This window comes from Typha latifolia, chromosome 2, assembly GCF_019914945.1.
Source record: "Typha latifolia isolate L0001 chromosome 2, TyphaL0001v2, whole genome shotgun sequence".
Lineage (NCBI taxonomy): Eukaryota > Viridiplantae > Streptophyta > Magnoliopsida > Poales > Typhaceae > Typha > Typha latifolia.
In genome coordinates, this window is record NC_133087.1 from 17168529 (window position 1) to 17193410 (window position 24882).

The 24882-nt window shown below is 37.7% G+C and overlaps 3 protein-coding genes and 1 long non-coding RNA gene across 7 annotated transcripts; 2 read left to right on the forward strand and 2 right to left on the reverse strand.

The window, feature by feature from the left end:
• Positions 1-1036: 1036 nt before the first annotated feature.
• On the reverse strand, positions 1037-7836 carry LOC140781540 (probable methyltransferase PMT7). Its single transcript, XM_073127552.1, has 8 exons — positions 7457-7836; positions 6168-6582; positions 5034-5323; positions 4038-4421; positions 2524-2770; positions 2301-2439; positions 1533-1692; positions 1037-1403 (listed from the first exon to the last, which is right to left on the reverse strand). The coding sequence occupies exons 1-7, from the start codon at positions 7635-7637 to the stop codon at positions 1534-1536; spliced, it is 1815 nt and encodes a 604-aa protein (XP_072983653.1). The 5' UTR covers positions 7638-7836; the 3' UTR covers positions 1037-1403; position 1533.
• Positions 7837-8560: 724 nt separating this feature from the next.
• On the reverse strand, positions 8561-14041 carry LOC140781541 (protein OSB2, chloroplastic-like). 4 transcript variants are annotated; one of them, XM_073127556.1, is made up of 8 exons: positions 13421-14041; positions 12152-12290; positions 11866-11962; positions 10087-10190; positions 9837-10002; positions 9684-9752; positions 9152-9210; positions 8561-9075 (listed from the first exon to the last, which is right to left on the reverse strand). In XM_073127556.1, the coding sequence occupies exons 1-8, from the start codon at positions 13813-13815 to the stop codon at positions 8914-8916; spliced, it is 1191 nt and encodes a 396-aa protein (XP_072983657.1). In that variant the 5' UTR covers positions 13816-14041; the 3' UTR covers positions 8561-8913. The 4 variants fall into 4 exon arrangements, with proteins under 4 accessions (XP_072983657.1, XP_072983656.1, XP_072983655.1 ...); XM_073127555.1 differs by having other exon boundaries at positions 9684-9755; positions 13421-14016; XM_073127554.1 differs by having other exon boundaries at positions 13397-14016.
• Positions 14042-14184: 143 nt separating this feature from the next.
• On the forward strand, positions 14185-17783 carry LOC140782025 (conserved oligomeric Golgi complex subunit 5). The gene is made up of 3 exons (XM_073128359.1): positions 14185-15307; positions 15670-16143; positions 16553-17783. Exons 1-3 carry the CDS (start codon positions 14285-14287, stop codon positions 17477-17479), a joined length of 2424 nt encoding a protein of 807 aa, XP_072984460.1. The 5' UTR covers positions 14185-14284; the 3' UTR covers positions 17480-17783.
• A 2779-nt stretch (positions 17784-20562) lies between these two features.
• LOC140782026 (uncharacterized) lies at positions 20563-23596 on the forward strand. The gene is made up of 2 exons (XR_012107781.1): positions 20563-23133; positions 23250-23596. It is a non-coding gene; the product is annotated as an uncharacterized lncRNA (long non-coding RNA).
• The last annotated feature ends 1286 nt before the right edge of the window (positions 23597-24882 follow it).

Sequence of the window (24882 nt, forward strand, 5' to 3'; positions counted from 1 at the left end):
TTAAGGCCAAATTGCTTCTCTGGAAAGTGGGGGCAAGAGTAGACATATAATAAAGGAAACCAAAAAAAAGAAAGAAAAAAATAAAGAATCACATTCCAAAAGCCCAGATCATGGATATAAAGGGGCAAGCTATATGGTCATAATAGAATTGATGATAAATTTGATGAGCAATGATGGAGAACTCATCCTGGTGGAAAGAGAGAGAGAGAGAGAGAGAGAGAGAGAGAGAGAGAGAGAGAGAGAGAGAAATGAGGTCAACTTCTGCACTAAGGGAACATAACCTATTGTAGAGTTGGTGGGTGGGGCCAAAGCTCTAATAAAGCAATCAAGGTGCCTTTCGTCTAGTCCTTTCAAACTCCTCAATGACACTTGACTTACCATCTCTAATCCTCTACAAGTGAATTTTGGAAGATGCCATTTTATATTTGGTAAGCATATGGTGAAAACAAAAATAATATAGATTAAAAAAAATGGGCATTATTCTCTATTCACATTTACAACAATAAAACATATTTATTTATTGAGCGAAGAAATCCGATAAGCAAATGATTGACATATTCAATTTGAAGGATTCTAAATCAAAAAAAAAAAAAACATCTATCACTGATGTAATACAATGAGAGGCCCAATCCAATCTACTACCTACCTCAGCCGAAGAAAATGCCTAGTGTAACATCAAGATGTAACGATTGCATGAAAAAGCTGTGAGGAATGAAAAGAATATTACCCATTTTGTAGGACTGCAGATGAGTATAGTTGGCTTGCCAAAAGCTCGGTTTGAGCTCAATTTGGTTGTGAACGAGTCAAGTTAAGGCCCAATCGTCTCAAAAGTAAGCAAATTAAAACATAAGATATGCAGAAAAGAAGTAGCAAAATTAGTTCTTTTTTCTAAATAGTCTGCCTATAAAGAACATTGTGATAGGATGGATGGCCTGTTACTTAAAGGCGAGCTATGCTCAGCAACAGAATAGATGAAATTGTGAGAAGAATATATTTTCTCTTGTATGAAAAACAAAGAATCAAAGAGAGCTAGAAATAAAGAATCAAAGAGAGCTAATATCAAATTTCTATAGTTACTGCTACAACAGTACATGGAAGCAAACTGGAATCCGAAAGCAATATGCCACAAAAATAGGCATACTTTTGGAAGTAACATATCATGAAAATTTGGCTCACATTAGAGAGAACCCCTGAACTTCTTGTCACAATTGGATCATAGTGATCATAGAAAACACTATATGTTGAAACTTTTGAAGGATATATTGGAAGCTTGGTAGCTGGTTAATTCCTTGCAGATCTTTCACAGATACATGCCAATTTGAAGACAAACTGCACTATTCCTCCAGGGAAAATGCTACTGGTGTTGTCTACTGGTGTTGTCACGAACATTTAATAGTCTCCATCTGAAAATTATGTGCAAAAGATTGTGGGTGAACACAACAGGCCAAATATAGACTTCAACTTAAGATCATTTGATGCAGTACAGCTAATGTCTAGCATGAAAAATGATGAAACTTCAACATCATGTATACCTCAAACTATAGCCCAAAATTTCTTCCTGCAGATCAGCACAGGCTCCAACTTCTTTTCCTCATTCTCCAATGTATGTGATGTGACATCCCAAAGAAATTTTGGAGCAAGGTCTCGAATTCTTGACATAATGGAATCCTCATCTCTGATGATGATAAAACCCTGTATATTTACTCTATCGTGAGACATACAGAATGCTCATCATAGGAAAAGGTTACCAGCAATCTACTTGTATGAACGGCATATAATTATAAAAGCAGCTTAGAAGAGAGCCGAGAAGAATTTTGCTAGTTCCTGTATAGACGTAGTGGACAAAGAAGAAACACAATTGTGAAATTTCAGGAGTAATCAGCTCAAGCGACCTAAGTTGTTGAGACCTATCAAACTAATAGAAATTCCTTCTATCAGAAATTTAACACCTTTGCTGTCCCAGCTTGTAACAAAAATAGAATCCTCTCCATCAGATCAAGAGGATGATTAGTAGAAATTATCTCACAAATAGTACTATATGTAAAATCTGTGCAGTGTCTTGCCACCTAAACCAAAAGGCAGAGCAGTATTTTATGTATATAAGAAAATTGTAAATGATATCAAATAGTGGAGCAAACTCAAATTTGATGTCAAATATTGGACACCCATGTCTACAGCAGTAAAAAATCTTATGAAACATAGCTATGAATGGTCAAGTTGTTGTATCTTATAATGTGAAGATTTCTGCTGAAATAAACTTGATAGTTTCAATGTAATAGAAACCACAGTAGCTATGGTACCTGGGGTCTAATAATGCGATCCATCTCTAGCATGATATCTTCAATTAAGCAACCTTCCTCACGACCTTTGTAGAGAGAGAAAAGGTGGAATGCATGCAGCAGGTCATATGTACGTGGATACGTTGAGAATGGCTCACACCTACAGCATAAGTTTCTGATAAATTTGAATGCAACATTGATAGGGGCGCAGACTTATAATTCAAATAGTATTATGAAATCCTACCAGTCATGGAAGGCACCAATCAATCCACGGTCATATATAGCAGATAAGCTATTTTGCATTGTTGACGGCACTATATTCATAACCCAGACGGGAAAGGTACTTAATGCCACAGCAAATCCACCATAATTCGCATTCATGTCCATTACATTTCGGATGTCTGTCTTGTCGATATTAATAAGCATCCAATACTGCCGAAGTTGCTCTTGCCAGAATTGATTGTTCATATCAAACTGCTCCGGAGTTACTCCTATTGAAAATGCATTACAAGATGAATTATTAGATCAACTGTGATGCAACAAGAAAACACAGTTTAGAGAATTTACTATTTCTTACTTAGCAGAGAGTTCTAGTAAGAATAATAGTTGCAACCAGAGAACTTTCTTGTCCTTCTAAAACTATGTGCATGCATCATGATTTGTTGAATAGTAAAACTGGATTATTTGAAATTGGAATATGATTAGCTAAATAGAAAGGCCAATAATTTTGCTCCTTAAAAGAAAAGAAAAAGCTAATCTAAAAAGCCAAGAGACCTATACATACATCAGCAAGTATGCAATGTGGTTTTAGATGTAATGAGAGAACTAATGATATAAAACTCAAGATTTGAAGGTTCGATTACAGTTTTCAGAAAAAAAAAACTTCTTTGTTAATTCCACCATTCAGCTCTTCATTTGTACCTTTTGATGTATAAAAGTTCAAAAAAATGATATAAAAGCAAAATTCAAAAAGCTTCAGCAAAATAATTGGAAAATGATGAGACCTATATTACAGTTTTCAGAAAAAAAAACTTCTTTGTTAATTCCACCATTCAGCTCTTCATTTGTACCTTTTGATGTATAAAAGTTCAAAAAAATGATATAAAAGCAAAATTCAAAAAGTTTCAGCAAAATAGTTGGAAAATGATGAGACCTATATTACTCACTAACTCACTTAAGATGGTGGAGAGTGAGAGGAATTATGCAAGAGCCAAAACCATTACTAAAAAGATGAACAATATTCTTTGGGTCAAACTGTGAAGATGCCAAAAGGTGGAGCACTGTGAAAGTGTGAAGCCCTTGAGCCTCTTCCAGGAGGGGTATCCCCACATACATTTGTCTTACACTCCCCTTATTTCTTATTCCCTCCTATGGCAGTCAGATCTCTCCCAAGGATCACTACAGCCCTCTTCTTTGCCTTCCTCACATACAAGATCTTGCTCTGAGCTCGTGTTCACCATCATGGAGAGAGATGTAGCAAGAGAACCAATTATTAAGATGCACACTACAGAAATGAAAATGAAAATTAAGACAAAATGAAGGGGCCCGAATTTTGGACAGGTCTCTACCAAAACTATTATGTCGGCTGAGAATGTATACCATGCTATGAATAGTACTTTGCAAATTTTCTTGTAAATAAAATGAAATTGCACCCCTTGTTGCTCCATCTACTTTACTCAATTCTCATACAAATGAGAATACAGAGGAAAAGGACAATCAAAGGAAAAGCTATACCATATTACTGGGATAGTAACTCACCTATGTTCTCCAAGCTCCTAGAATATATTGAAAGACGATCAGGTCTAAGAGGCAGCTTCTGATAATTTGATTGCTGGCTGCTTAACCTCAAACAATTCCTTAATGGGGCTTTCCATGATGCAGAAGTGTCATCTACATCATCACAGATTGCTAACATATGATACTCAGCATTTTGCTGTCGGCATGAAGCATTTTCTGGTTTAAGCCATATAGCAGTTTGGACCTGCTTAGCAATGAGTTTCCAGCACATTGCTGTAGTAAGATTTATCAACTTCTCCCAAATGACTGGATAGTCTTTATCTTTCCTATAAGCAGGTGGAGCTGAATAGACAAAATATCCATTTGGTCGCAACAGACGATCCACCTCTTTGAGCAGTATGCCATCTGAAAATAGAAACGTACACACCAAGCGACAGAAAACAACTTTAGTAAATGGTTCACCAAGGGATATCAACAATTAGAAGCAACGATATTCTTTTAGAGAACTATCTAAATGCAAAGACAAACAGAAATTCATCTTGTGAAACTACAAACTGATCAAACTTCAACCGCACAAATAATGACAGAATCTTTTTCAAGGAAGTACTTGCTTCGAGCTTAAATAATATTTTGCTAGCATGGGAACATATTTATATTTGGTCCTTAGATACCTCAATCACTTCTTGGGTAATTATACTCTTCTCAAATTTTGTTTCTACTTGTCACATATCAAATATATCAAAATCAATCACTATTATCTCTTAACTAACTATTTATAAGAGAACATTTGATCCAAAAGCGATATGTTTCAACAATCTAGTAATATACTATTTTATGTGGACGTGCAGTTGACTGTAAATCAAATCAATAATTAGACTGTCTTTGAAAGTTGCATTAACAATTACTGATTTCGCTGAAAGCAACAAATAATGAATTAAACAATATGATTATTCCGCAGATTTTGGCCAACTGGTACTACAGCTGAAGTTTCCATATTAGACAATAAGAATAAGTTACCATTTTCATGCCAATCAACACGACATCGTGAACAATGAACCATCTCAAACGAGCTTGAAGGCAAAGGTAATTGTTTCGTGGCCAAAATAGAAATCATTGCACCAATTCCTCTTTCTAAGGCAAACTGAATTTGATTCTCATGGCCATCTTTTGGAGCAAAAGACATCGTCTGTATGTCTAGCGGAAGTAAATAAGCAGAAAAACTAGCAACACCACAGCCAACGTCCAAAACTTGAACTACCCCCGCTGTACGTAGATCACCTGTGCCATTGGTTATCATACTCCCTAGCCTGCGGTTAACAATTCCAAACGGGCATGTTACTTGGGATAAACCTTTTGCATTATCATCAAAATGTTACCAAACGAAAGTTTTCTACCTAGAGCAATTGACGCAAATTTGGAGTATCAATGAATGTTGGACCATAACTACAAAGCCCATAAAAAGTTATCAATGTTTTACCACAGCGAAAAAGCAAGCAAGGTATTACTCATCATAACTCAACTGATAAGAGAATATGGAGATTCCATTAAAATGAGATGGCTATTTGAATTATGTAGACCTGTTAACGACATATTACAGAACACTATGATGAACTTGTATAATATGAAGGTGTACTTCGGCATCTAAGGCGCTACGCCATTGACTCAAATGCTCCGCATGTAATTAGTCAGGTCATGTGGTGTTTTATCTTTGCTGATCGGTGAATATTTTTGGTTTTATGATTACTATGTTACATACATTAGTTTTGTTCCTTGATGCCATCTTTGGTTTTAGCATGACCCTAAATGCAACCCTACTTTTGCTGATTAATGCTACTCCTTTGACTTACTTGATGATAGTAATGTTTCATCCTTCAACACACTATTGTTCCTGGATATGCACTCACAGCCATATTATTGCAGTGATTATGCACAGATAACATATATCTGAATACCACCTGTAGAACAGTACAATAGTTTGCCATTATGAACATTATGACTAACAGTTTACCAGTGCAGCATACAAATTGCAAACAAATCCATATTACTTACTGCTACCTGCTGAGATATAGTTTCTTAAAAATTTACCCCATAAGAAAGCTAAAACAAACTAGAGAGTAAACTATTCAGAACTTGTCTTAAGGTAAAGTTTACCTCTCAATATACTCAGATGCCCCATTCTTGAAATGAGTACCTCCTCCAGGGAACCACCACAGCTTACCCTTTTCATGCACCCAATTTTGTCCTCCTTTGACTTCAGCAAGATGTGAATGATTCACATTACTAAGCCACACATAGTCCTTACTTGTTGGCCATTTTATTGGTATCTTGTAGTCATTTGGTGGGGGCACCAAACAAAATAACCGCTTTCCAAGAGGAGGGCAATGACTTTCAAGTTCTTCTTCTCTAGATGTATCTAAGTTCTTAAGCGAGCTCCTTACATAATCTAAATCATGGCAGGGAATATATTCATTAAATTGCAGAGGGCACACATTCACCCCACTTTCTGATATAGAGACTGGTGTTGTTCGAAATGTAAGAGAGACTCTATTTTTGAACTGCAATGAACCTGCAGATGAAATATTCAAAAGTACTTAAAGCCCAATGAAAAGTAATTTCAGAAAAGCAGTTTTCAGGATATTGTAAAATCACATAGTACATTAGTATGGAATACTGAATGCTTATGCATTCTCTTTTGCACGGCTAGAAAATAATCAAATAGAACTTCTGAGATAAGTTAGATCAAAAGAGGCATTTTAGATGTTAGACTTTCTGCGAGTCGAAAAATAATGCTTCGGATAATAATACATTTGGAAAACCATTTCTCCGCTTCAGCAAATTGTTGCTGATTGCTAGAACTTTGATGTGTAAGAGAGTAAAAATCATAAATATGGCCTGACTACAGCAATCATCTTCCTTGGGTAAAATCATAAATTGTTACCCTGAAAACTCCGCTAACAACAACACCACCAACAACAACATCTAAAGGCAACTTGAGGCATCCCAACATTGGTCTAAGTGAATGGCTTCAGCAAACTAAGGGATATGTAAGAAAACACAAACAAAAACAACATCATCTCAGCTCTTCATTCTCATTTCTTTTCTTCTCCCTCTAGTCTTTCTAGAATTAGCAAATTCCACCCTACCGCCTGTCTTCTCTTGGTATTTAGTTTTCTTGCGCATAATAAAGATAAGTAGGATAGAGATCTACATTCCATGATAAAGTATAACAAATCCTCCAAATTCACACTGAACCGGTGGAAAAGAACAGTAACCTCGAGTCAGTTCTAACACACGTAACCAACTGTTCCACCCCAGAAACACAGATCATTCCATCTTGTAAACAATTATTCCAACAACACTGCCAAATTATATAGTCTGGGAGTCCCCAAGCTTCAATTCGTTCTAGAAAGCAATGCAGGATCAAAAGGACACGTAGATACCTGGAGGAGAAGCGGAAGAAGCGGAAGAATCGGGAGTGAGACGAGTGTTCTCGACGACGAGGGAGGATGAGGAGGACGGATGGGAGCTGAAGAGAGTGCCGGCGTAGAAGGAGGCGATGATGAGGAAGACGGCCACCAAGATCAGTTGCAAAGACCTCGGATCGAACGCCACCGACAACATCTCTTCTTCCTCTCGTCTTCTCTTCTTCCTTCTCGGAGATGGGGCCTTTTTTCGAATTAATACCTTCGGAAAACCATTTCTCCGCCACAGCTAATCGGGACTTTGCAAATAAGTACAGCAATTTTTTAATTATTCTCACTCTGAGAAGGGGGATATGAAGAATTAATAAGATAACCGACCAAAATGCCACAACTTGATCGACCCTAGCATAAGCATTTAAAGGTAATATATTCCTTCAGGATTGGTCTTTCTTGGGCCTCGTTGAAACGTGTCCCAGGCCCAGCAATAACATGGAGTATTATGAGCCCAAGCTACCCCCATTCAAACCCAAAAATTCTAATCACTTCCTATATTCTAAAGAGAACACGAGATATAGGCATTAAGTAAATGGGCATGAGAAAATATGGATAATATTTCTAATTCGTACATGAGTAAGAAAGAACACCAATGATGCTGTTATTATTATGCGTGGAAATGTAACTCGATTTGCTGTGCAAACAATGTAATACTATCCCCATACATGACCAATGCATGAATTCCAGCAGTGCTTAGAGATACCACCATAAACTCTTGGATACTTCAAGTATCCCTGTCCCTGCCCTGCATATTAATTCTTTTCTTTTTACGCAGGAAAACAGAACCACATATATTACAATGTATGCAATCGTACCCTCATTATTCTGGAATATCTGTTTGAACATGTGGACAGAGGGATTGATGTACCGATATTATCCATAAGACCACAACCATTCTTCTGTTAACACTATTGTCAAGATTAAGGCATTTGTCTGCCGCACTGAATTGTAAATATCGTAAGGCACCACAATAGAAGTGCAGTAAAATAGAGATCCTGGAAAACAAAACAGAATGGAGAGATAGATCCTCTCCAGATCCCTAAATGCTTGCTCATGAATTATGATGCCTTGGAAGAACTTAATCATCACTTTAATTGGTACAGGCCAATGGATATTTTTGTACAGATCCCATACTGCTTTAGGAACAAGAGATAAAACAGCTGAAGAAAAAATATATATCACATGATAACACCCTATTACTTGACATCAATACCCCACATTGTAGCAGCACTGATAGGAAATAATATGCATCTACGCCATCTTGGCGGCATATATCCAGTTAGTATTGTACTAGCGTCCGCAATGGCACATGTAACTGCACAGGGAAAGCCTGACTGCTTTTCAACATTACCCAAATCTAAGAAAATCCTGACATGCAGAGAGCTGAAGTCTGTATAGGACAACCACAGTCGTCATGTAGCTTATGATAGCAAGGTAGCTGCTGCTTGAGTAGCCTTCTTAGTATTAACTTTAGTAATCAATGGAGGTAATTTTGATAGAACCCATTGAGGTGTAGAAGAAGACCCTAGCCACAAAGCTTCACCTGTATCCTTGTGTTTGAAATCAGGAGATTTTGGATTTAACTGCATGCAAAGAGGAGCAGTCAAAGAATTAAAGAGAAAAAATAGGACAATTATGTTGATTTTTTGTCAGATTTACCTTGTTCGATCGATTGTCCCACCATCTGTCTGGATTATCCACGAGGCTCTTCCATAAATCTGAACCAGAGTATTTTGCAAGTCATTAGCAATGACTAACACTTTCAAATAGGTTCAAAAACAAGATAAGAAATCAGGTTGACGAATAACTAAGAAGATAAACCTTGTGGCGAAGAACCAGCACACAAATAAAAAATGATCTTGCAAAGTACATTAGATTGAAAGTAGCAGAACTAATTTTAGAACTTAAAAACATTACATGATTACAATATGACTTTAAGGAATGAAGTCAACTGGATAAACAGTTCACATGCACATCAACCTGGTTTAATGAATCCCGTTATATGATGTGTGAGCAAAAATCCAAAACATCAGCTAAAAGAACTAGCAACTGAAAGAAGCCAGCAGCAGAGTGTAATGATAATGGACAAACAAACGAAGATGAAGAATTTAAAGGACAAAAACAAGAAGCATTCTACAAAATTCTGTCACACCTAATAATAGAGCAGAACAAAGGAACTCTGTTCACCTACCATCAGTTGTTTTAGGAGGTACTGCAGAGGCATCTTTTCTGTCCTTATTGTTAATATACCTGCTATTACCTGCTAAATTAACATGTATGTAAAATTAAAAGAAGCAAATAATAAAAAATGGAAACTAACTGATAAGATGATTGAAGCATGTACCCTTTTCAGTTTGAAATTCCTTAGTCGTCTTTTCTTTATTCCTGGTACTATATCTCCCATCAAATACTAAGCTATCCAATTTTGTTAGCACCCAATGTGGTGCACTGTCAAGCCATAATGCTTTCTTAGTTTCCATGTGCTTAAAATCCGGGAATTTTGGATTTACCTGCACAGCAGGGAGACAACAAACTAAATTGAAATGGACAACAACACATATAAGTGCAGAAGAAGATATAAAAAATATAATTACCAATCCATTTAGTTTATCCTTTCGATTATCCTTCCACTGATGAGGGCTGATGACGAGATCATTCCATATATCCTCCATAGAGTTCTGCGACTTCTTTCCATAAACTGAAATAAATAGATGCAGACTAAATTGATGGGGAAATGGATCAAGCAACGCTAGTAGTTTCCATAGGTTTGATATGTCTCAACTTTGTTTTATACAGTAAATTTAATTTCCTTTAGTTTGGAAATGTTGCTCTGGAGCTCCCCAAAATCAGCAGCATTTGAGCACAAAGATAATGGTGAATTGCTCTAGACAAATGAGTCAACTCCTGACTGGGTTCTGTCTAAATTGAATACCTTGTCTATCAGTCAAAAGACACCAAAAAGTGGGAAGCAATGAGGCTTATTAATTATACATCCTATTCCTGAAGCAAGAACTAGCAGCATTTTAGGATGAGGCAATCATGTCCAAGCATAAAGGGAGATGGGATGAAGTTTCCTCTATCTCAGCTACAATAAAAAAACACCAACTTAGAGCTGTATTAGTCAGTGATTCAGTTGAGATACATAGGAAAAACAAAAAAACATAAAATTTAAGTGAATTTACATTTAGGCTTTGGTCATATAATATTTAGAAGGAATTAGCATGATCATATAACCCATGACAAATGACCAAACTTTCAGGGAAAAGTAGAGAGAGCAGTAGAAAGAAAGAACAAAGGCAAAAAAAGAGGATAATAGTCCACCTATATAACTTTTAGTATATCTTCAAGCTATCTGATATGTTATAGAACTCAAAGCTATATAGGTTGCAATGCCATAAAAATGTCATACTATAATATTGCAATAAAGTAAAAACAGAGCTGCCTTGTGTTATTATAGAACAAAAAACAACAAGCCGGCAGTGCCAACTATCTGGGTTTGGATATATGTATCCTTTTTCTTCCTTCAGCTCTATCCAATGTAAGGTTATTTGTTAACTTGAGCGCTATCCTGCCTTGTTTTACGATAGCAAATTAAAATGGTTAAAGACATTTCGAGTTTTCGACTTAAATTAGATCTGGCAAATAGTCCAAAAGTTATGAATTAACACATGAAAAAATAGTCTCATGATAACAAATTGAAATGGTTAAAGACATTTCAACTTAAATTAGATCTGGCGAATAGTCCAAAAGTTATGAATAAACACATGAAAAAAATAGTTCCCTGCTTCATTAGTAAAAAATCAGATAACAGACACGCGAAAAGCCGAAACATTTTCCTTATGGGACCTCAATTCTCTAAATCTGAGGGGCATGAAAGAGAATTTTATTACAAAATCAAAATTACCCATCCTATTTCTGGCTTTTATACACATGTCAGTAAGGCCTCATAGGCATTATCCCAGTCATGAAAAAAGACACTCCAGTGAGTTTGTGGCTTACATATTCCTAAACAGATTACCTTTGATTCAATCAAGTTCTAACTGTATATCATCTTCAAAACATTGACGATATTACTATGTCTTTATGGTGTGAGCTAATAAGCAACATATGGATAATATGGATAATTAAACTGCCTATAAAAACCCTTGCATGGATTATAATATTTAGACTGCATGCATTCAAACTTGGCAAATAAACGGATGATATCTGTGAGAGCGCAAAAAATTGAAACAAGAGATATTGAAGCAAAAAATTTCAATAACAAATACATAAATAATACAAATATATGATGTCATTACACAATGAGAGAAATGATAAACAAACCAATGTCACTAAAAAAAATGTAAAGATGAGTTGTGAATGGCATGCTTTACCTGGACTACTAGGGTTCACCTCGCCCTTCTTGTCCACCATGTGGATGGTTTTTTCTTGATAATTATTTTGCACAAAACTCACGGTATGAGCTAAAACCTATAACAATCATAGCTTAGATGTCAGTCATACGACTAAGTTTGTTTAATCAACTTCAACAAAAATAAAAGTACAGAAAGAATAGCAAGACGCACTAAATGTAAACAAAATAAGTTATGAAGTATCAGGATGGCAGATGAGGAAGTAATGACCAAGGAATAGGTCAAGTATTTGTGTAAGATATTGTACCTGAACATTAGTTTGGGAATCTTTCATTTCAAATGGTGGTGCATCCCCACTTAGTTGACCAGTAATATACACAAGATCACTTTCCTTTAAGTGGCAAGCAGCTATTTGTGCCATGTTACCTTGAAAAATTATTGGAATCCTGAAATAGAATAAAAATCTGTGACTGACTTCACCACCTCAATGTAGAAGGCAAAGAAAAGGGAGTACAGATCTGAAACCTAACACAAATAAGAAGAGAACTACTGTAAAGAACCAATTTTTTCCATCAGCCAAGAGAAAGCTATAACAATATCTAAAAGGATCAGAAGGATCACTGATGCAAGTTACGGAAAGAGATATTTGAGTCCCTTTTAGGGAATGATGAGGACTAGAAACTCAATCTACAAAGAAAACCAATGTAAAAAATAATGTGATATGTCCAAAACACCAACAATAATTACCTAATACTGCTTTTAGCCCCATACTTAAAACAAACAAAGAACAATCATTTAAATAAATACTTTTAGAATACATTTTTTGTAGCTTTATGTAGAAAAGAAAATCTACACCAGCTGTCAAGGTATAATGCAAGCCCTCCTTTAGAAGGGCGGGCTATATAGAGAGGAGTCAAGAAAGGGGATCCATCTAGCCAACTGAAATAGTTGGGTGTGAAGGTTTGACTGTCGTTGTTGTTGTATTATTTATAAACATCTCGTCCTAAAGAAGACCCAATAAAAACCATCTAACCAGCAATTCATTCATCTCCCAAAACAGAAGACAACATATCAAGATGGCCAAATATAAAAATGCCTGAAGTAAGCTTGTCAAAATAATCAAGCTCCTCAAGATTGGGTTAACCATAATCCGTGTTAAACTTGAATCAGAGAAAGCTCAATCAAGATCAGCTCAATTAGAATCCTACCTGAAACGGACAAAGATATACATGAAGTGGTCTGGAATTTCCTATTGGATCTTGAAATTCCATTACCAAGAAGTTAATTGCTTTGAAGAAAGAAAAGTCCTTTGTGTTGCCACAATTGCCAAACCGATATAACCCCAAATTGCGGATTAACAGCAAAAGCCAGTAAATTATCTAAACATATTCAATGTCGAAGAGCAATCAAAAGGAATGATTAATAGAAGGTCGCCATGACTGCATAACCAGGAAAAGGAAATACCAGAAAGATCTATATTTCATATTCTTCAAACTAGACAACACAATAAAAAACCACAACCAATTGATCAATAGAACGAACAAAGAATTACCGCAGAGGCATCAAATCACCATACCAGAACTGCGGGAACTCCTCCTTTTTCTCATGGACAAGGACGGACACTGCGGCGAACCTTCCATCAGGTAAAGTCTGGAGCTGTAGGGGCACACCTATTTTCCCAACAAGGTGCACCAAGTTGGCAACTTTGGCCTGGAAAGGTATCTCCATTGGTCTCGGCAAATCGACAGACTCCTCCCTACGAGCCGGGGGTCTCCACCCGGAGCTCCATTGGTCCTCTACCGCTGGCTTAGGTTTCCTCTTATAAGTGCGCTTCTCCGGAGATGCGGCGGCGCCGCTGTCGGTGGAGAGGGCCGTGATGGGGATTTGGCGGACGAGAAGCCATTTCTTGGATCGGGAGGCGGAGGAGGAGGAGGAGGAGAGGAGGCCGGCGAAGGCGCGGGAGAGATTCATGAAGGTGGAGGGGAGAGGAGGAGAGCTAAAACCCTAGAGAGGAAGAGAGAGGAGGAAGAGGTCAGCAACAGGAGCTACATATAGCAAAACCCTAGTTCTTGGATGGGTGAAGGAATTGGAAGGGTTTCGGCGTAGAGTGGGAGCGGGAAGCGACGTTTTAACCGACTAAAGCCGAGCTCTCAGCTCTGCGATCAGAAGGATGGAAGGAGAGCTTCTTGGGATAAGCAAATTATCTAGGAAGTAAACTGAAATAAATACATAATATAGGGTGTGAAATGAAAATAATCGTTGTCCATGGGCTTCTCCTGGGTGAGAATTGGGCCAACCTTCAATATTTACCAACGAGGCCCAAATCTTGCTCTCGAGTCTCGTTCCACTCTTTTACCCACTCCGGCCTAGTACTAAATTACCCAGGAAGAAGCCGAAGAAAAAGAAGCCGAAGAGGAAGACGCCGAGATCTACGACCACCATGGCGTCGACCTCCCCTCTCCAAAAGCTCGCCACCTTCAAAGAAGCCACCTCTCTTCCTCTGCCATCTACTGCTTCTCCTCTCGACTCCTTGGCCTCGGATCCGATCTTCTCGGCCTTCCTCTCCCCTTCCTTCGATCCCGCTCTCTTCTCCTCCCAGGCCCTCTCCTCCGGCTCCGCCGCCTCCCGCGCCGAGCACCTCCACGAATCCATCCGTCTCCTTAACGTCCACCTCCGCTCCGAGGTCCTCTCCCGCCACCCGCACCTCCTCTCCCACCTCCTCTCCCTCCGCTCCGCTTCTTCTTCCCTCTCCTCCCTCCGCCCCGCTGCGGCCTCCCTCTCCTCCTCTCTCCTCCGCGCCCGCCTCGACCTCGCCGCCCCTCGCCGCGCCCTCCTCTCGCACTCCCTCCAGCTATCCCACCTCCTCGCCTCCGCCGACCTCCTCCACCACTCCTCCCGCCTCCTCAAGCTCGCCTCACGCCTCCGCGACACCACCGACCTCGCCCGGGCCGCTGAGATCCATCGCGAGATCCGGCAGCTCTACGACGAACGTGGCCTCGATGGGATCTCCGTCGTCGAGGACGAGATGCGCCTCCTCGCCGAGACAGGCGCCCGCCTCCGCAGCGACGCCGCCGCCGCCGTCGAGCGCGGCATGGATAACTCCAACCAAAACGACATCTGGTGCGGCCTCCAGGTGTTCTACAATCTCGGCGAGCTCCGCCCCGCCGTGGAAAGCCTGATCAACAAATACAAGGCGGTCGGGGCGAAGAGCGTGGCCGCTGCGCTCGATATGAAGGCGATCTCGAGTTCGAATTCTTCGTTCGGGGGACCGGGAGGGATTCAGAGGAGTGGGACGCCGCAGATTGGAGGAGGGAAGAGGGCAGGGGAGGCGCTGTGGGAGAGGATGAGGCAGTGCATGGATGAGCTGCACCGAGTAGTGACGGCGGTGTGGCAGCTGCAAAGCGTGCTGACGAAGAAGAGGGTGCCCTTCAGCCAAGTCTTGTTCCTCGAAGAGGTTTGGCAGGTGAGCTCTTATTTCTTTAGTAAACGTCAATTTGTATGGAATTGTGCGTTTCTTAATGCCATTATTGGAATTCTGCAGGATTTATAAGTGACCTCTTCTTTCAGCAATTTTGAGCAATTGCTATTGTTTAAAATTGGCATTATGCTGGTTTCTCTTCTTTATAGGTGTTAGAACCCTTTTAATATAGAAGGTTTGAAGCTTTCTGTTATCTTGATTATGTTATGCTATTGGGAAGAAAATGGCATTTCATTATTATCATCAGGTCATAAAGCCTTTTACTTCTCAAAATAGTTTCCATATACTTGGTTGGTGTTGTAATATCTGTGCTGTTATTCTGACACTATGAGTTAATTCTTCTCTAGGAAGGTGAACCTCTATTGACAGAGCGAGTATGGGAAGCACTTGTGAAAGCTTTCGCAAGCCAAATGAAGTCTGCTCTCACAGCTTCAAGTTTTGTTAAAGAAATATTTACTCTTGGGTACCCAAGGTTATTCTCGATGGTAGAGAACCTTCTAGAAAGGATTTCGAGAGATACTGATGTGAAGGGGGTTCTTCCAGCTCTCAGTCCAGAAGGAAAGGAGCAAATGGTTGCTGCAATTGATATGTTCCAGACAGCCTTTTTAGCTCTCTGTCTCAGTCGTCTTTCTGATTATGTTAATAGTATATTTCCAGTATCCAGTCGTGGGAGCATACCTTCGAAAGACCAGATCTCAAGACTCATATCACGTATCCAGGAAGAAATTGAAGTCGTTAGAATGCATGGGCACTTGTTGCTTCTCGTTTTACATGAGATTGGAAAGGTTCTACTTCTGCTAGCTGAGAGAGCTGAATACCAGGTAAAACATTTTGGCATTCTGATTGTATCACTACACCTTGAGCTGCATGCTTCCTGTTTTATTATTCTCCAGAACCTGAAGAGTGAGGCACATTCTTTGTGGTATAGTTAAGTCACATAATAGTCATGGATCAGATGCAACTATAGTAGTTCTCTGGCCTATCTTCAGCAAATATGGTTGGGCCAGGATCTTATAATAGATATAAGCTTTTCTTAGGACCAGAGCTTATACTTAGTACACCTTAGTAAATAGAGAATTCCATGCGTTCAGGACTTCCGTAAGGGCCAAGGAATGTACAGCCTGATGCTAGTTGATGAACCTATTTGGTTACATAAAATACTTTGTACTTGACAAATGATTGATGCTGCGGCTTCTCTGAATAATATTTCATCATAATTTCTATATACAGGTATCAACAGGTCCTGAAGCCCGTCAAGTGACAGGTCCTGCAACTCCAGCCCAACTCAAAAACTTCACTCTATGTCAACACCTTCAAGAGATTCACACACGCATTTCAAGCATTGCTTTGATGCTCCCAAGTGTTGCTGCTGATGTCCTATCCCCATCTCTTGGTGTTATCTATGGTGTAGCCTGTGACTCAGTTACCTCTCTTTTCCAATCCATGCTTGATCGACTAGAGTCATGCATCCTACAAATCCATGAGCAGGATTTTGGTGTCCACGGGTTGGATGCAGCAATGGACAATAATGCATCTGTTTACATGGAAGAGTTTCAAAAGTCCACTGTCCATTTCCGCAGCGAGTTTCTATCCAAGCTACTGCCTCCTTCTTCTGCTTCTCGTTCAGAAACCATCTGTACTAGGCTTGTAAGGAGAATGGCTTCAAGGATTCTCATATTCTTCATCAGACATGCTGCTCTTGTGAGGCCTCTTTCCGAATCGGGCAAGTTGCGGATGGCAAGAGATATGGCAGAGCTGGAGCTAGCTGTGGGCCAGAACTTATTTCCAGTGGAGCAGCTTGGTGCACCATACCGAGCACTTCGAGCTTTCCGGCCTGTCATCTTCTTGGAGACAGCTCAGCTTGAAAGGTCTCCACTTCTTCAAGATTTGCCACCCAGTGTGATACTCCACCACCTCTACTCTCGAGGGCCTGATGATCTGCAGTCACCTTTGCAGAGGAACAAACTCACACCACTTCAGTATTCATTGTGGTTAGATTCACAAGGTGAGGATCTGATTTGGAGAGGAATAAAGACAACCCTAGATGATTATGAGTTGAGGGTTAGAACTCGAGGAGATAAGGAGTTTAGTCAAGTGTATATTCTCATGCTTCATATTGGATCAGCATTGGTTCAGAGCACTTCTTCTCAACGGTGACTTGGTCCTTCGCCAACTTGATCATAGATCTGCATCATCCCATCAATTTGGTCTTACGCCAGATTCTGTTGGTTTGGCATAAATTAACCGATCAGAGTGACTTACTGTTTGTTGTTCACATGGTTTTTATATAAATGAGTTACAACAGAATTTATTTTTTCCATTTAAATTAAGTCATGTTTTGTAACTTTGTCTCTCTGTTCCATCTCCTATGCTTGTAGTCATCGTATTACTGTATCAGTTTAAAGAACTTTTATAGGACGTGAAATATTGGATTGGTGGTAAAGTTATCTATTTGACTTGAGATTTTCTCTATTTTATCATCGGTTTTAACTTTAATGATCATCTATCTGTTCATCAAAGCTTCAATTTTTGTTATATTATTATTTGCTTGATATCTTATCTTCCCCTAAAGCTTCAGTGTTTTTCAAATCTGAATTTACATAAGCTAGCTATTAACAGCGATAGAGATTATATTATTTTTTAAATTTTTTAATATTGTTATATTATTTTATTTTTTTATTTTTTAAAATTTGTTATTTGTTTATTTTTAAATATTTTGTTTTTATTTTTAAAATTTTTTATTTGTTTAATTTTTAAAAATATTTTGTTTTTTTTTTAGAATTTTTATTTGTTTAGTTTTTATTTTTTATATTTGTTCAGAGATTTTCTTAGGCAAGGATCATAATAAACAAATCATGATACATTTTGAGCATCCATTTAGAAATTATACTAAAAGAGCATATCCAATCAGGATCCAAAATTATCTTTCAATTTTTAAAAATTCTAGTTCTGCCCTATAAAAACTTAATCTAATAATTTTAATTTCGTATCATTTATTTAATAATTTAATTTTTTAAACTGAGTATATAATTATTTTTATTAATAAAATTTTAATAAAATAGTACCATTTAAGTTATTCAATTTTTTAAAATATTAAATTACTTTTGAGTTATTGAATTTTTAAATTAGATAATAAATATTTTATTATTTATTATTTAAAATATTTTTGAGCGTACTCTTTTTTAGGTAAGTGATATGTATAGATATTGATGAAACATTCAAACTTTCAAATTCACGTGTATATTGCATAGGTAAGTCATGCGGTGTATCACGTGACTTGTCACATAGAAATATAGAAATATAAGTTCATACCATAAATGATCTCAAGCAATATGAGTCCGGATATAAGTTCTACAGAGGTCAACAAGCCTTCAAAGATACACATCCAAAATATAACTCCAATCATAACACCATGGGTTCAATATAACTAATAGAAATAACACATAAGTTCTACATGTCACAACAAGCCTTCAAAGATACACATCCAAAATATAACTCCAATCATAACACCATCGCAGGGGTTCAATATAACTAATAGAAATAACAGCTACTCCTCGCTAACCTCACGCTCTGAAACACCTACTTCCCATAGCTCTCGTGGTTAGCACACAACCCAAAATTCTTCTTGCAACTCGGGCTGGAAGCACGCCTGTTTGGCCGTAATTAGGCCCGCCCGTTGTGCTATAGTATTTACCCGTTTTGCTACAGTATTTATCAGTTCTCCTACAGTAAAAACCAACTAAAATTTTGGTGCCGTACCATTTTATATTTTTTTAAGCACATATTTAAATTTTTTAAAATTTATTATTATTATTTTAAATAGAGGAATATAAATATTTTTTAAAAAAATAAGCTAATAGTAAAAAAATTTCTAAAAATAGCTAAAATGTTGGTTGGGCTGAATGATTGGTGGGTCGGGCCAGCCCAACCCGACCGGCTAGCCCGATCTCTCACAGGCCGACGGGCAGTAACGGGTTAACCCCGACCCTCCCTCACCATCTCCTCCCAAGACAGAGGAGAGAGGGGGAGGAAAAGAAGGAGACAGAGGGGGGAGGAAAAGGGCCTTGCTGCCAGTGGCCCATGTCGCTAGCAGCCCACCCTTGAGGCCGGTGGCCCGCGTCCATCACCCGAGGTGGGTGGTTAGCCCGAGGTGGGTGGTCACCCCTCCCTCTCCCTTCACTAAGGGCCCAAAGTCCATCTAAAGAACCCCCTCCATTAGAGCTCTCGGACCGGCGGCTAGACATAAAGTCCTCGCCCGCCGAGGACTCCGATGATGGCGAGGGGGAGGGGTTGATTTACTGGAATTTAACGGGGGCTAGGGCTTACCGAGGGGGGTTGTACCGCTTAACTTCATCTGGCTCGGCGTCACGAGAGAAGCGAAGGGAGAGAGATGGTGGGGTGGAGGGAAATAGGGGAGGGTGGCTGGGTGGATCGGAAGGAGAAGAAGAAGAAAGAAGAGAGTACGGCTTAGAAGGGAATTTTTATTATTATTATTATTAGTATTATTATTATTATTATTTATTATTATCCGACTCCATTTCTTCTCTGGAGAGTTTCCATCTCCCTCCAACTACAATCACAAAAAGGATTAAGTCACAATAAACAAAATCTTCTACGTGAGAAGAATATGGTATCATGCCGAATATTAATAGTTTCCTTTTCCATGTGCATAGAATATTATAATTAAATACCTGCAATTGGAAGTTGGGTTTGCGCATAGAATATTATAATTAAGCATGATATTACTCTTATATTAAATACCTGCCATTGGAAGTTGGAAGCCAACTATATTTGTAATAGTTAGAAAGTAAAAAAAAAAAAAAAATATATATATATATATATATATATATATATATTATTGCAATTATATTTTGCTTTTGATATCTAAAAAACATCAGCAATAAGTCTAACTTTAATCAAATAGCAACTCAGATACAAAATAGAAAACATCATTTTGTATTTATAATTAATTTAATTTGTCTATATGATGAGTGTCCTTTAAGAAAACTAAAATTATAGCATTCTTTACTAATAAAAATAAAATATAAGAGTCGAATGATAAATATTTGAATGTTAAAATCATTGACGGATGTTAGGATAAAAATATTGGATGAGCATTCTGGGTTTAAGACTAGGATTATCTAAGAAAATAATTTATTAGCTATTAGAAGAAAAAGAATTTAGAGGAATAAAATAAATTAAGGAACTCAGCGGACCTTGGCAAGAGATAGAAAGCCCAGCGGGATAACGAGGCCCAGCAAAGCCCATTTTGGACAAAGAACTCACCGGAGAGACTCACCGAGGAGGAATCCATGGAAGAAGAGAGGGGAATCGCTCTTCTCTGACGACGAATCCGAGCCGCGCCTCCGGAGTAATCTCTCCTCCCTCATCTCCTTCATCCTGCTCTAGGGTTTCCTTGCCAACGTTGCCCCATTCCGCATCAATCTCAGTAAGCGGATACCGAGATTTCTCAAGGGCAAGAATGTGAAGGATGCCGCTGCCACATTACGCTAAGATGGCGATGGCTTGATAGATCCTCAGCTAGCATTTAAGGAACGAGCACCAGGGCGATGCCGCCGCTGCTGGAGTCCGTTACGAGGTTCCAGCTCTCTTTGCCGTCTTTTTCTTTTACCCCTCTTCTTCTCGATTGTTCTTCTTGTTGTTGTGGTTTAGGGGTGAGTCGAGTTTGGATTAGTATCATTTTAGACAATGGTGGTAGAAGTTATATGACAAAATGTAGCAAGAAACACCGCAAGCATCCAATCGAAGTGCTTGATGATACGAGAAGTGCGTGTCTAGTTAACGGAACAAAGCCGATTGCCTCTGCTAGTAAGTGTCATCTATTTATCAGTGCTTATTTGTTGGGTTAAATGTGAAGGGAAAATTAAAATGTGTGTCAAGCGTAAACCTCGTAAAGCTTTATGTGTAGCATATGTCAAACATATGATTGACAACAATGTCATTGGTGAATTCAATTCTTTTGAAAATTTAGTATTGTACTTGTGCATGCTTGTGTAGATATATTGTGTTCCCCACCTCTTTCACATATCACCATTTTGTTCTAGCTCTTTCTATTATAATATTATCTCTATGATTCTAGTCTTTGAGAAACTTTATGTTTCTAATATTTACTTATTTCCCACACCCTGAGGCTTCTATACATTTATTTGATTTATTTATTTTGAACCTTATGTGAACAGATAGCTATCATTTGCTTGCGACTTTCTTAATCATCAGTTTTTGTTTCTCACCAATATTAAGAAGCTAAAGTGGCCAACTAATCTATTGTATCTTCTGTAACTTGTACGACGAGTTCCTTGAAAAAATTGCCCTAATTTTATTTGCTTTCACAAGAATCCAACACTGTTGGTGGACACATATATTACCATCCTTAATTTATTTCAGGAGGGTTCTTCCAGTATGCTATCATTTTGTTGTTTACAGAAGGATATGAATGGTTAGTTATTGCATGAGAAGGTGCTGCATCAGGTAGCGTGTATGGTTAAGTTTTGATTCAAAATATAGGAATGTTATCTTTTCTAAGAACTGGGAGCATGAATCAGACAATTCATCCATATGGGACATGAGACCTGGAGGTCCTGGACCTTCAGCAGCAAGTATCTCTACATTGCAACTCCAATCTAATGAAGAAAGAATATCAATTAAAAAAATATAGTTCCTGTCCTCTAACATACACTATATATCAAAATGAGTCGTGATAAAGCTTTTGTGTTAACATCTATTTCTCTGTGAACTTTACAAGCTCTTCTAAACAGCAGAAACATATCAACCATTATTAAAAAATAATGCTCATACCAAAAGGAAAGCAACAAAATAGTTTTATTGGTTCTTCAACCCTGTAGATATATTTCATTCGTAGTCATTCTCATGGCAAAAAACATGGTGCATTGCGAATCCTTCCTCGAATTGGCGTGACCTACAGGCAAACAAAGAGTATGCCTGCAACCATGTGGATTGCAGTCCGATAAATAGTGCCTGCTTCAATCCAGGAACTCTTGGAATTGCAACTTCTCCAGCTCTGCCATTGTTGCTGCAGACTGCAGTGATCCTATTAAGCATCAATTGACATACCAATGCAAATAGCAACACTACTTTTAGTGTTTGGTTCAAAATGTGTGTGATCTTTGACTGTGATAGACTAATAAGTGTCTTGTTATTAGCAGCTTATGGTGACTGCATCTACTACTGCAGTGCAACTGGAGGGAACATCCATAATAGTGCACATTTACTTATATCTAGAGTATCAGTCATACCATCTACAGTATAAAAAATAATGAAATGTCATTGTAGCAGCCTGTTGAAAATATCTGCAATATACCACTTATCGAGTGTTTTAAGGGCTTTCTTGATCTTTTCAGCAGCTCAGCTGGTTTACTTAATTCTACATATGAATTAAGTTGCATGATAGTATTTTGACTATAATGCTTGAAAAGATTGTATCACATGCTCTAAACTTTTATAGCACCCGGGGCTATTTGTAGAAATGCCTTACCTTTTTTATTAAGTTTATCAAAGAGTAAATTGTGCTGATAGATAAGTTTGATCAATCAATCTGATTAAAGTTCTCTTGATGTGAAATTTGAGTCTACCTTGAGTCCTTGACCAGATTTATTATCAAAACGATTGAGCTGGATACGAATCTTAAAGGACATGGACAAAAGTCTATGTAGATAACAGAAGATCACATGCAATGCTTGCTCAGGGAAGGCAAAAGTCTCTACATGTCATTCTTCAAGTCACAATTATCAGAAATTTCCAAGCATAAGATCTAGGCGATGGCGATTGCGCAAGTATGTTATATTATCTTTAATAGTTTTGGGATATATACATGAATTGATAGACTCATGCAAAATAGTGTGATCTTTTACTGTGTTTGTCTAACAAAGTACTGTCTTACTATTTTCAGGTTATGGCAAATGCATCTACTACTGAAATGCAACTGGAAGGAACATACGATAATTCTGGTCATTTACCTATATCTGAGTGCAAGTTGCGCCATCTACTGCGTAAAAAATAATGCAATGTCATTGTAATAGTTTGTTGATAATATCTGCAGTGTGCTGCTTATTGAGTTTTTTTTATAGCTTTTTTTAGCTTTTCAGCAGCTCAGCATTATATAGTTATTTGATCAGCTGATGTCTTGAAATATTTGGTGCCCTTGTGAATGCTCTGCAGCTGTAATACTTAAAAGGATTCAAGTATCACATTCTCTCAAATTTTATCAGGTAATGGCAACTGGGCCTATTTGTAGAATTGCCGTGTCTTTTCTATTAAGTTGGTCAAAGAGTAAACTGTGCTCGTAGATTAGTTTAATCAAGCAGATTCAACTTTTCTTTATTAGGTGAGTTACGAGTCTTCCTTAACTTACTATCGAAACTATATGAGTCTCAAGGGCTTAATACAAAAGTCTATATATAAAAAGTATAGTTTTCCTTTTTAATTTTATTACTCTTCTACTATATAGTTTATGAATTATTTATCAAATTACTACAATCTTTGGAGCAATTCGCTCTCACAAAAGACTTTCTTTATGAAAAGATTTCTTTTTCTAAAATATATTACTATATAAATGTTTGTCTCATAATGTCATTTATTAAATCACTTTTTAAAATAATAATTTACCTTACTGTGGCGATTATATGGTAAATAATTTGGAAACTATAGAAGATCGAAAACAAAAATTGTAACTGGAATAGTAGATCGATCAAAACCTCTAAAAAGCAAACGAACCACGTACAATGCTTCCTCAGCAGACCACATGGAATGCTATTTGCGAAAACTTTTCAAATAACACCCTATATTTTAGTGATTTTGTGGTCAACATCCGTCTCCTTTTCTTTTTCTATAATTTTCATACAGTTAACTACTCTTATTCCTAGACTTCGGTTTATTTAACTCTACAAATTAAATTAGAAAAAAGATCCTTAAGACTCATTTTAATCTAGATTAATTCATACCTTACCAAACCTATCGTCTTTTGGTACTTTAAAATTTAGTTGAGAGAGCCCCTATTAGAATATTAGATACTATTTTGTTTAGAGATTAGTTAATTTAAGTTAAAATTAAGTATACTGACATAGATAGCAGCAGATCAAATTCAATGCTTGATCAGAGAAGGCAAAAAGTCTACTAAAAAAAATATTAAGTACATTGAATATAATTTAACATATAGCAAATGGTCATTCTTTTCAAGTCTGAAGTCACCAACTATGATAATTTTCCAAGCATAAGATTTGGTGAGGGTGATTGTTTTTGGGGTATGAATTGATGTAATCAATTAATGGATAGCAAATCTAGATCTATCTTTATCAAATCTTTGGATTAAATTGAATCAAAAAATATAAAAAATTCCAAACCCCATTAATGCCCATAGATACGCTACTTGCTCTCGACCTTTCTTGCTAGTGGCGCAGAAGAATAGCTCACCTTTTGATATACTTTGAAGGCAAAAGAACCTTTTATATATATAAAAAAATGCATTTCAGTTACTAGTCCACTAAAGAGTGTGTTTGTTTGTTTGTTTGCTTATTTTTGGAGAA